Below are 12,999 nucleotides of genomic sequence, written 5' to 3' on the forward strand. Positions count from 1 at the left end.
GATTTTTTTTCTTATGAAAAAAACATCATGTATGCGTTCATTTGCTTGGCAAAGAGTCAAGCTGGACTGAGGGAGGAGGATTTTATTTTCACCTGGTGCAATTAGTTTGCTTTTGGAGTAGCGTGAATTCCTCCACTAGTTTGAAACAGGTAGCTTACTACTGTTGAAGGAAAAGTCTTCATCATGGTTCAGTCCAAGCCGGGAATAAACAACATGGTAACTGCTTTAGAAAGAAGGTTGCAGATCATTGGAGAAGAGCCAGACAGAAAGCTGGCTCTAGAAGAAAAGACAGAGAGAGCACATGTAGGGAGTGAGTTTTAATACTCTCCGGAGCCTTTTGTTTGAAGCTGTTCCTGTGGCGTGAACTTTGACCTGAGTCTGAGTGTGCCCTTTGGCATCTGTGAGTTAATCCTATTATGTCCTGTCTTAAGAGTTTAGGTGGGGTATGTAGATTTTAGGTGTCTTTGTCTTAAGGTTCTAGCTGGGGGCCTCCAACCTTCCTGGATTATTTACATCTGCATTACTGCTTGCGGGAGGGAGACTTGGAGCTATTAAGAAAAACTGGGCATGCTTTTCTGCCTCTGGTGGGGGCTGACTTCCCACACTACTTTACTGGAGCACAACGTGGAGGCAATTGTGGATCATTCAATCGACCGTGATGAAACGAGTCATGCTTTAGGTGAAAGCTGAATGCGTCTGTGTGTAAAACGGGGGAGGGGGTCGATATCGCTGGGAGAAGACCTACTGGTACCTGTTAAGTGTTGCATTTTATGCCCCTTGGTTCTAATGTTCACAGGATAATTACCGGTACTGTGCAAAATGGTGCTTCGTGCCTTTCGTGAAGGTTAGTAACCGAAGCGCTCGGCGCAAAAGAAATATTAATTTTTAGAGCACTTAGCAGCTTTGCACCACTTCAGCAGAAAACAGGGTTTTTGAGGAGGCGCTTTTAGCGCGACGCCTCGGTGCCTTTAATTTTCCCGAAAAGTCTAATCGCATCACCTTGGTTTGCTTGGGGTGCCGCCCATTATAGACCCTCCTTCCCTCTCTCTCCCCACAGGGGACGGGCAGGAAGGCGGTGCGGTCGGGCAGCCATTTTGTGGCGCTGCTCCGTGGCTGGCGCCGCGCTCGGCGGCGAGTTGGTTTCACTCTAACCCTTTTTTCCCGTACAGGCTCCTCGGTAAGAACATGGAACTCTCCTGCCTCGCTGAGGAGCGGGAGGGAGACCGGGCTTGCCCACCCCGGCTGCAAGCGAAACATGGCTCTCTTTCACTGCGGCTGCACAAAGGCGGCGGCTCGGAGAGGGCGGGAATTAGGCCTGAGGGAAATTTCAGAGCCTCGTTGCCTTTAGATCCATAATGCGGGGTTCTCGGTACGATTTGTTCGGAGGATGTGTAACTTCCCCATGGTATATTAGTCTTGGCGCGCAGGTTTGTGTTGTTTCTATGAATGGCGGAGCTGGCTCCGGGCAGTGAAGATTTGCCTATGGGGGTCGTCGTTTTGTAACCCCGTTTCTTGTGGGGTAGGTGAGTATTAGTGCTGTTACCGTAAATTGGCTGCGTGAAGCCAGGCTTCTCCAGGGTCTCCTCGGGCCTAATTTGATGTCGCTGGTGGCCCAGCCAAGGAAAAGTACAAGCCCCCTTGTTAAAAGAGAGGGAAGCGAAATGAGGCTGTTTTGGATTTTAAGCCAAGATGACCTTGGCTGCGGAAAACGCTGCAACGATCACAGCTACTACAATACGTCTGCTTCTTTCTGGGTTGGAGTCGAATAAAATTGCTCTCTTGCGCATATTCGTAGTGATACTTGGCTTAATCTAAAAACGCTATGCTATTTTTTGATCTTTTCGGACTGATAACGAGTGTCATTTCGTAAAGTTCCGGTATTGGTGTGTATTTGTTTGTTTTTTTTTAAATCGTGAATGGTCTTAAGGTATGCATTGACTGCATTTTTTCATTACGTAAATGTGAAATCTGAAACTGATCCTTCCTGGATGCAATTTTGTGATGTGATAACAGGTGAAAACTAAATGTCAGTATTGGTTAATGTGATTTAAAGGAAATTTTTTTCATAAGGCTTGGTGTATATGTTCAGTGTGGATATTTTTTTTTAAAAAAAGATCTGTATTGAAAAAGAGATAACAAATCAATTTGTTCTGGAGAGATGCCGGCCAAAGTAATTATATAATTTAGTCATATGTTTTGAAATCTTGATAATATAGAGCTGTATGGATACTTTATTATGTTGACTTATTTTTCATGTTGGAGAATGGTATAAATGCAAAAAAATCCTAAACAGAAGCAATAATTAATGTGAATTCACTAGATACTTTAAAAAGTCACAGAAATTTAAATGTGTTGAAGTACAAATGGATAAAATAGCTTTATAAACGTTTTCAGAAATAAGATTTGGTATTTTGAGTTTGGTTAACTTCAATTGGAAAGCTTGGCTGTCATTTGTCTTAATATTGACTTTTCAGCTGTGTAAATTAATTTATTTTTGTTTTCTTATCCTGTTCTCTTCCCAGATGTTGGGTAAGCAATTATAGTGTCTAACCGAAGGATCCAAGAAAATGTTGAGAAGCTGTTTTGTACTTAAGAATATTTTACTTTGTCATACTTCCACAAGTATCTTAGTTCCATAGGACTTTGATGTGTACTTTCAAAATTCAAGTGCAGATGTTGGAAGTGATATTTGTGAAAATAATTAGCCCAGTTACCAGCATTGGAATAATGAAGATCAGACACAGACACTGCAGAAAGTTTCAGCATATTAATTTTTCTACACACATGCACACCACATATTCTGATTGTTTCAATATGTAGTCATGCATGAAGTTTATACAAAATAGAAAAAAGGGGAAAACAGCATGTTGACAGGTTCTTTTTAGTAGAAATATCAACAAGTAAACTGCAGCTTCTAATATGTCTTATGGACAACTTCTGAATGTTATGTGAAAATGAAATTATTTGCAAAATGTTCAGGATTTTCATTTCAAGTGAACAAAAGTACAATTTGTGCCAATATATTCTTTCCTGAACCAACAAATATTTTACAGCCTTGTTTAGAAAGCCAGTGAATATTCTGTTCAGTTTTCTAGAGTTGGAGGTGTGTTTTTTTCCTTGCTAATATTTGAGGCTTTAATTTGAATTTGGTGGAAATTATTAATCATGTGATTATATTATGCCAGTTTTAAACTCTTGGTAAATTATTAGAATACAGGTCACTAAAAAGTTCTATTCTGTAATGTTTAAATACCCTTGGTTCACATCACTACTTGCTGAGGCATTCATGACATTTTTATTCTATTGTTTGTTTGTTTAGTTTTCTTTCTTTAAATAGGATAGGTTAGACTTTGTAATTAATGGGTGCCAGATTACAGATCTTGTAGTAAAGGAGGTATTCCTAAGGTGCCAAAATGGACAATCTTGCTGAATGTTTGGTATTTTTTTGATTGTGGAATAATATTTTGGTTTACTCCATTGAGAATGGAATTGTCCTGTTTCTAATTTGTATTGGATTATACCATTTTTTGTAACTGAGTTGGTCAGTGATAGTTTTATAGAAAAATATGTGAAGGGAAGGTTGATGCATGGTATTGAGGATTTAATATGATTTCTGCAACTGTGGCAGAATCTCAAAGGTTATTACCGTATGTTTAGAGAGGTTTTTCCTATATAACTGGGTGACAAATTACTTCTAGTTTTTCTTGATAAGGGAAAAATAATCATCTTTTTGAAACCAGTATTGGCAAATTATATATCTAATGAGAATACAAGTTTGAGAGAATACAGTATGTTATGGTTTTTTAGTTTATTTTCATGTTTATGTTTGTACTTTGATATAAAATAAATACTAATTGCAGTTATTGTGAACTAGTGTGAGGGATAAACAGAAGTTTTAATTTGGGCATACCCAAACTTGTGGTTTGCTGTATGTTGGGAGTACTTTATCATGGTTTTTCCCCCAAGATTTCTTTAATGCACAGTTCAGAATGGACTGTTAACTCTAGCTATATGTTGCTTGCATTGATTCTTGCCTCCATTTATTCTTTATTGCAGTCTAAAAGTTGGTTTTAATTGGTTGCCCACAGGATTGACTTGGCTTCTACTACTTGTTAAGGAAAAAAAAAAGTCTCACCTTGCAGGTAAGATGCTCTCAAAATATATTTATCATTAATGAGCACAATTTGACTATTAAAGATTATTTTGCGGTGATTTTGAATATATGCATTGATTTTAAACATTTCAATCACCAAAACATTACAGATTTTTTCTCGACGTCCCAGTTTAGTATATTTATTTACATTAACAGATTTTTAGAATATTTCTTGAATATATGGACAGGCTGTTTTTCTGGAGAATGCAATATGCTGCTTGTATGTGCTGCTTGTACTTTCAATATGAAGAGGCTGTTTATGTACAGTCATTATGTTTTGCATTTCAGAAGAATGTTTTTTTATTTCTTTACATTTTAAATTGTTCTAAATAGGCACCCTATGACAAAAAACCAATGGTTTTAGATATTAGAGCTTTATAAAGTTGGTTTATCATAGTTCCCTTTATTTTTATTTTGCTCTATCTGAAAGGTAGAGTAGCTATCAAAATATAAAATACTACTGCATGCCAATAGCATAGTGAAGATATTAAAACTAGTAAACGACTGAAGTTAATGTACAATTTTTAACTATCGTTACGAAGACAGTCGTGTGAATTTTTTAAAGCTATATATGTCTCTCATATCTATCCAGTATTCATTTTGAAGTATAGACCAGGGGTGTCAAACTGCCGGCCAGCGGGCCAGTTTCATCATATCGGAGCTGCGCCCACCCCAGTGCCGGCAATGGCGAAAAAGCTCCGATATGATAAGTTTGACATCCTGGTATAGACGAAGGTGCCTAATGTCTATTAGTACAGGTAGTCTTCAACTTACAACCACAACTGACCAAAAATTTCCTTTCCTAAGCAAGGTAGTTGTTTTGCCCCATTTTACAAACTTTCATGCCACGGTGAATGAATCACTGCACTTAGTTTAGTAATGTGATTATTAAGTGAATCTGGCTTCCCCATTGAGTTTGCTTGTCAGAAGGTCACAAAAGTTGATCACATGATCCTGGGATAATGCAACTGTCATAAATTCATGCCAGTTACCAAGAGTCTGAATTTTGGTCATGTGACCATGGAGATGCTGCAATGGTTGTAAGTGTGAAAACTGGTCATAAGTTACTTTTTTTTCAGTGCCTTTGTAACTTTGGTCACTAAATGAATGGTTGTAAGTCGTGAACTACCTGAATTTTGAGAAAATTTATTTTACTGAATTATTTGATTACAAAGATGCAGCTATCTGCATTGGTCTCAAAATTGTTTATGGTTGCAGAGAAAGTTTTGGATATAACTCTTAGTAATTGCTTTTTTAGATGATAATTGCATTTTGCTTAGTAATTGGAAATGTAGAGTAATTTATGTGTTACATCAAAGGATATAAGTATGATGTACTTATATGGATCAAAGCAGTATTCTTCAAGTCTTGAGAAATCTCCAGCTTATCTTCAGCCAAAACCTGTATTTGGAGATGTATTGTAGAGTTCTTACATATACCGTAAATGCTGGCGTATAAGGCGACTTCCGCGAGCGCTGAAATCGGCGCCAAAGACAGGGGTCGTCTTATACGCCGAGTCGTCTTATACACCGGAAATACTGGTAGTTTCCGGTGTATAACACGATGTTCTAGGAATGCGGCCCGGCGATAAAGACGGGGGTCGTCTTATACGCCGGGTCGCCTTGTACGTCGGCATATATGGTATTTTATATATTTTTACAATAGTTGGCCTGCTGTTGTGACTTTCTTATATTTGATGGCCACACAGAAAGGCAAATAGCTTTGGCTAGGTTGTCAAACCTGTAATTTGTTTAATAATCAGAATAGCTCTTAAAAACTGAATAAAAGCATCAGTAGGATTTGAATATTTATTTGATTGTTAATATCTGAATCTTTGGAAAATGAATATTTATTGGATTGTTAATGCAAAATAAACCCCTTAAGTCTTTATAAACACAAGAAAAGGCTAAGGCAATTATATCACCTAAAAGACTGAGTAGGCCACTTAGTTTTACCACTCAACTTACAAAATTTATTCATGGTAGGTTCTGCATTGAATGTATGGTTCAAAGGCCTATATGTCTAAGCATATGTCTCTTTTATTCCTGTTTGATCAATGATGATCAATGTTACAGTAGGTAATTTTCTAATTTCCTATTAAATGCTCACTTTTGATATTAAATACATTTAATATTGAAAACTGGACTGCTTCTAGTGTTTTTAACTTTTAAAGCACTAGGCATATTTACATGTGACCATTACATAGGAACTCAATTTTAAACTCATTCCTTGTTTATTATATACATTAGCCTTAAATTATAATAATTATAATTTATAATTACTATAATATTATAATTATAATTAACTAGTTTGTGTGGATTTTGAACTGTCTTCCATTTGAGTAACTTATATTTTTTGGATACAGTATTTTTCCCATTGCAAACTTGGAAATGCATTTTTTACTAATATCTGTTATAGCAGGGGTGTCAAACTGCCGGCCCATGGGCCGGTCAGAGCCGCACCCACCCCATTGCCAGCAACGGCGAAAAAGCTCCAATACGTTGTCACGTGACGTCGCGAGTTTGACATGTCTGTGCTATGGCATTTGGAAGATTTTATTTGTTTTCTTTAACAGTATTGGCCAATAGTGATTTTAATACATATAAAGAATTTGCTAGCAGAAAAAAATATTACATAAAATAATCTTACATTATTACATAAAATAATATATATTTTTATACTAGATGGTGATTTTGGAAATAAAAAGCAAATATCAATCATGATTAGGTGAAAAAATGGTTTAGAATTTATTTTTAGGGTTTGGCATTAGCTTTAAGTAAAAAAATTACCCACAGTACACTTAAGACATAGCATTAGCTATAGTTTGCCAATCATCTTTCTCCCAAGCTGCCTCTCTTGACAGTTTTTACCAGAGGGGAACCAGTAATTCCTGATTTTTGAAAACAATAGGTGTTCATAACGCTAGTCAAGTTTTAAATCATCAAGTATGAAGTAAGAGATTGCTAATTCTTCATCCCTTTGTTTTCACAAAGAATATCCTTCAATGTTAAAGATGAAGAAATAGATATGGTAGGAGTATCTCTGTTTAGCATATGCTTCACCATTCTAGCTCATTTTCCATGTTATTTGTAAAAATAATAAAAGCAGGATAGAAAAATAATTAATTACATCTGGCTTATAAATCTGGGTAGATATGACATGCTTGACATTCTGATTAGTGGCCATGTGAACACCATCTGGTGTCACTCTTTATAATCATATAGCCTTCATGTAGGAAAGCATGCTACCAAATCCAGAGCAGTTGCCAATTCCAATTTGACAAAAATATAAAAAACTAATTACTGTTACACATATCTATTGTTTTAAAAATTCAGAAGATGCAGGCTTGCCTCTGCATTATCAGTTGGCAGTTTGATTAGTGTTAAAGAAAATGGCAGGTACTTGAGAATTGAATCACCAGGAATCTGACTAATTTTTAGAAAAGGCAGATATGCTCACATGGGTCTATGGTTTGATGATCTAGCCTGAAGAAAACCATAGTAAGGTTCAGATATGATGTAGCTTATGTTGTGAATACAATACAATACACACCAAATTAAGATAAGATAAGATAACCTTTATTGTCATTTTTTTACTGTAGGCACAATGGCACACATCAAAAATGAAATTTAGTTGCCCGCTCTCAAAGTGAAACACATACATGACACACACCTAAACATACTATGAACAACATATGAATGCTTCTGGCGCAGTTCTTCTGATTTGGCACAATCTTTTGTCCATAATACAAGGAACCCCAATTACGTTGTTTAAGGTGACACAAAATTTCTTCTCCAATTTTGCCTTGTCATTAAGTTTATTTAATTATTATACATTTTTCAGGTATGGGAATATTAATCTTTTAATAGCAGAATTTATGGTGCCAGTGATTGTGTGTCTACATGTTCTGCAGAATTTGTAGATCATCATAGCCCTACCCACTCCCAATTTCAATGTCTTCTCAGTGTGTCATATACAGGTAGTCCTCAATTTATGACCCCAATTGAACCCAAACTTTCTGTTGCTAAGTGAGATATTTGTTAAGTAAGTTTTGCCCCATTTTACGAACTTTCATGCCACAGTTGTTAAGTGAACCATTGCAGTTAAGTTAGTAACATGTTTATTAAGTGAATCTGGCTTCTCCATTGACTTTGCTTGTCAGAAGGTTGCAAAAAATGATCACATGACCCTGGGATATTGCAACTGTCATAAATATGAGTCAGTTGCCAAGCATCTGAATTTTGATTATGTGACCATAGGGATGCTGCAACGGTTGTGTGAAAAATGATCATAAGTCATTTTTTTCAGTACATTGTAACTTTGAACTGTTATTAAATGAAATGTTGTAAGTCGAGGATTACCTGTATTGATGAACGGATGGCTTTGTTGCATCATTAATTTTAGTATATATAGAGATACAAATGCATACACATATTTTAAAGGAGAACTAAACTAAATTTCTTTTGAAGATTCTAGCAGTATGACCTTTTATTAATTTCCTGTTTTATTTTATCTGTGTTATAAATTCTAAGGCATTGGTTGAGCTTTCATTCTTAGAACTATTAATTTTTGGTGGTTTCAGTTAAAATAATATTCTCTGCAACCATAAGGAGACTTTAGTTTTATTTCTTTTGTCTCAGTTTTCTGTCTATGTAAAATCCAAGGCAAATTGCAGCAATTAAAAAGTACAATATTAGAAATGCAAATTATAAAACATAAAATAATTAAAAACAAGGCAAATTTAAAATCAAAACTCAGTCAAGTAAAAGCTTGATGAAAGATGGGTTTTCACACTGTTCTTAAATTCTATGGTAATATGGCCTGAACAAACCTCCTTGGAGAATGTATTCTATAGCTAGGGAACTGCAGGAGAGGATTCTCTCCTGTGTATTGGATGGGTAAACATTTGACAGTTTTGGAGGTGGACTTTCAAAAGATCCCTTTCTGCTTAATTAAGTAACCAGGCAGGCAGATGGATACAGCAAAAGGCAATCCCTTTCATGAAAATGCTTTTAAAAAAATGGGATTTTTGAAAGAATGAAAATCCTAATAGAGCAGATTCTTGGAATCCCAGCATTCTTTTTAATGTTTGGAAGATTTTCATGTTAAATCATACGTTAAATAGTAATTCTTGATAGTGTATTCATTCATAGATATTCCAGATCTTTTATTATGGAAATATTTGTGTCATTGCTACTTAGCTGAATCAGAGATGTTGATGGCTATATTTTAATACTGTCAGTAGTAGAAAGATCTAACATTGGTTTTATAGAGACTGAGAAATAAGAGTGAACTGCTGGTTTGTAGCTATTCCTAAAAAAAAGAAGGTTCTATAGTAGCTAGGAATTCTAGAGTTTTTTTGTCCAAATACAGTGTCAGATCCTCTAGCTTACACAAAGAAATTACTGTAGGAGAGAAAAGGAAACTTTAACAAGGGATGAAGAGGAGCTGTGATCAGGATGCAAAGATGCAAAGTGATTGGATAAGTGGTTTTAATGCCCACTTATCTTTAAAGAGTTATTTGTTATAGTTTGGGCCTGAAATATAAGCTTTGATTATAATTTTTCCAGCCTGCTTCAAATGCAATTTGTGGATTGGATTGTGTAAAGTTCTGATTTGATACTCTCTTGGAGGGTTTTTTTTTTCCGGTGCCAGTTCTTGGCTGGATTCATGCTAACAGCTTTGGCACTTCATGTTGCAGTTTACTTGAAAGACTTGTTACGATCTTGCTTTTACATTAGTCTTTGTAGAAAGTACCACGTAAATAGATGTAGAAAATAGAATTTTCATTCAAGACCTTCAGGAACATTAAAAAGTAATAATTTCTAGGTTAAACATGTGGTGTCAATGAATAGTCTGACCTAGTCGTTGCTTTTCTCATCTGCAGGTGTGTGTATTTCAGCGCAGCATGGCTGTGGTCATCCGCTTACAAGGTCTCCCAATTGTGGCGGGGACTATGGACATTCGTCACTTCTTCTCTGGATTGACCATTCCTGATGGGGGCGTGCATATTGTAGGGGGTGAGCTGGGTGAGGCTTTCATCGTCTTTGCCACTGATGAAGATGCAAGGCTTGGTATGATGCGCACAGGTGGTACCATTAAGGGGTCCAAAGTCACCCTGTTGCTAAGCAGTAAAACTGAAATGCAAAACATGATTGAACTCAGTCGTAGGCGTTTTGAAACAGCAAATCTAGATATACCGCCAGCAAATGCTAGCAGATCTGTTCCACCACCTAGTTCTGGAATAAGTAGTAGGGTGACTCTTTCTACTACAGTATCTAATTTTAACAGCCCTTCTCCTAGTGTAGTAACTGCAGCTACTTCAGTTCACGAAAGCAACAAAAACATACCAACATTTTCCACTGCTAGTATGGGAACTGCACCTCCCAATATGGGTGTTACTTTTGGAAGTCCCACTTTTAGCTCTACTATATCTAGTACTGCATCGCCAATGAACACAGTTCCACCTCCACCAATACCTCCTATTCCAGCTTTACCATCATTGCCCCCAATGCCTTCTATTCCTCCCATACCTGTTCCGCCTCCTGTTCCTACATTGCCTCCTGTGCCTCCTGTCCCCCCAATACCTCCTGTTCCTCCTGTCCCACCTATGACATCTCTGCCTCCTTTATCAGGAATGCCTCCTATGAATCCCCCACCTGTTGCTCCTTTGCCTGCTGGAATGAATGGGTCTGGAACAGCAATGAATTTAAGCAGTAACTTGAATCCAATGTTCATGAATCCTATGAATGCCATTCAGATAAATTCTCAAAGTAGCATGAAATCTCTTCCTATCAATCCAGACGATTTGTATGTCAGTGTTCATGGAATGCCATTTTCAGCAACAGAGTCTGATGTCAAAGATTTTTTCCATGGACTCCGTGTGGATGCAGTACATATTCTGAAAGATCATGTGGGGCGCAATAATGGAAATGGACTAGTTAAGTTTTGCTCTCCTCAAGATACATTTGAAGCCTTGAAAAGAAACAGGATGCTGATGATTCAGCGTTATGTCGAAGTTAGTCCGGCAACAGAGAGACAGTGGGTTTCTGCAGGAGGTCATATAACATTCAAGCAAACTATGGCTCCTTCTGGACAAAACCATCCTCCTCAAACTCTCTCTATGTCCAAATCTCCTAATGGACAGAAAAGATCAAGATCCAGATCTCCTCATGATCAGGGCTTCTGCGTTTATTTGAAAGGTCTTCCCTTTGAATCTGAGAACAAACATGTAATTGATTTCTTTAAAAAACTAGATATTGTGGAAGACAGCATTTACATAGCTTATGGACCCAATGGGAAAGCACTTGGTGAAGGTTTTGTTGAATTCAGAAATGAAACTGACTACAAATCAGCTTTGTGTCATCATAAACAGTACATAGGAAATCGTTTCATTCAAGTTCATCCCATAACTAAAAAAGCTATGTTAGAAAAAATAGATATGATTCGGAAAAGACTACAGAATTTCAACTATGATCAGAGAGAAATTATGATAAATGCAGAAGGAGAGACGAACCCATCTAAACTCTGTGCACATATATCTAATATCCCCTACAATATTACCAAAATGGAAATTCTTCAATTTCTTGAGGGGCTGGCCGTAGAGGAAAATTCTATACAGATACTTGTTGATACTAATGGACAAGGATTAGGACAAGCACTGGTCCAATTCAAAACTGAAGAAGATGCTCGTAAGTCAGAGCGCCTGCATCGAAAGAAACTGAATGGGAGAGATGTTGTGTTGAGAGTGATTTCTCTTGAAGAAATGAGAGAAATTGAGAGAAATCCTCCCTCTCAAGGGAAAAAAATGTTGAAAATGCCATTGCAAGGGAGTACAGCAATGCCAGGAGTACAAAATGCTGGTGGGGATGAGCATTCTTTCATAAGTGGTAGTTCAAAAGATGCAAAGAGTGGTCCTCCTTTTCATTTTCCTGGCAATTTCAGTGGTTCTAATGTATTTGGTCCTCCTCTTCCACCACCAGGAATAGGGGGAGGTGGTTTTGGTGACTCCAGGCCAGGAATGCCTACTATCGGAAGCAGTGGCTTGCCTGTTCTGCCTGGTACAGGTATTGATGTCCCAGGTTTTGGAGGTGGGCCTGGTAATTTAACAGGGCCCTCTAGTTTTGGAGGAGGTCCTCAGAATTTTGGGAATGGTCCTGGTAATTTAACTGGTCCTCCTAGTTTTGGTAGTGGACCTCCAGGTCTTAGTAGTGGGCTAGGACATATAAGTGGACCTCCGGGGTTTGGACCTGGACCTGGAAACATGCATATTACTGGGCCACCTGGGTTTGGAGCTGGCTCTGGTAAGCCCGGGCCTACTGTCATTAAAGTTCAAAATATGCCCTTTACTGTATCAGTGGATGAAATTTTGGATTTTTTCTATGGTTATCAAGTTATCCCAGGTTCAGTGTGTTTAAAATACAATGAGAAAGGCATGCCTACCGGTGAAGCAATGGTTGCATTTGAATCTCGTGATGAAGCAATGGCAGCTGTTGTTGATCTGAATGACAGACCAATAGGCTCACGAAAAGTCAAACTTGTTCTAGGTTAGTTGGAGTATAACATCCTTGTAGACTAGATATTAGTGCTGTGATTTACGCATTCAGACTGTTTTATAGTAGCTCCAGATAGAAACCATAATTTGTTTAAATTACAGATTTGTTTTGATAAAAAAGAGAACATTGGTTTAACTGTTTACAGAACAGTTGCTGCAAGAGAAAATATGCACCAGAGTGGATGTGCAGTTCTGCCAGTACAGATACATGGAGAAAGATTCTCATCAATAGAGAAGTTTTTTAATGCTCAATTTGACCATGAAATATTCATCATGGAGTCCAGATTGGTTT

The 12,999-nt window shown here is 37.3% G+C and overlaps 1 protein-coding gene across 6 annotated transcripts in view; it reads left to right on the plus strand.

The window, feature by feature from the left end:
* The first annotated feature begins 1,026 nt into the window (after positions 1-1,026).
* Positions 1,027-12,999, plus strand: part of LOC120297007 (RNA-binding protein 12-like) — a 67,282-nt gene continuing 55,309 nt past the window's right edge. Inside the window, exons 1-2 of one of the 6 annotated variants that reach the window (XM_039319117.1) lie at positions 1,027-1,177; positions 4,057-4,142. Coding sequence is in view for 1 of the 6 variants with exons in the window: in XM_039319123.1 (XP_039175057.1) it covers positions 7,848-7,928; positions 10,041-12,692 (2,733 nt within the window). In the remaining 5 variants the exon portion in view is untranslated. Of the gene's footprint in view, positions 1,178-4,056; positions 4,143-7,389; positions 7,929-10,040; positions 12,693-12,999 lie in introns of those variants that run through there. The other 5 variants (XM_039319120.1, XM_039319123.1, XM_039319118.1 and 2 more) reach the window with 5 other exon arrangements.

This window comes from Crotalus tigris, unplaced genomic scaffold, assembly GCF_016545835.1.
Source record: "Crotalus tigris isolate CLP2741 ecotype Arizona unplaced genomic scaffold, ASM1654583v1 scf7180000022411.5474196:2289641, whole genome shotgun sequence".
Classification (NCBI taxonomy): Eukaryota; Metazoa; Chordata; class Lepidosauria; order Squamata; family Viperidae; genus Crotalus; species Crotalus tigris.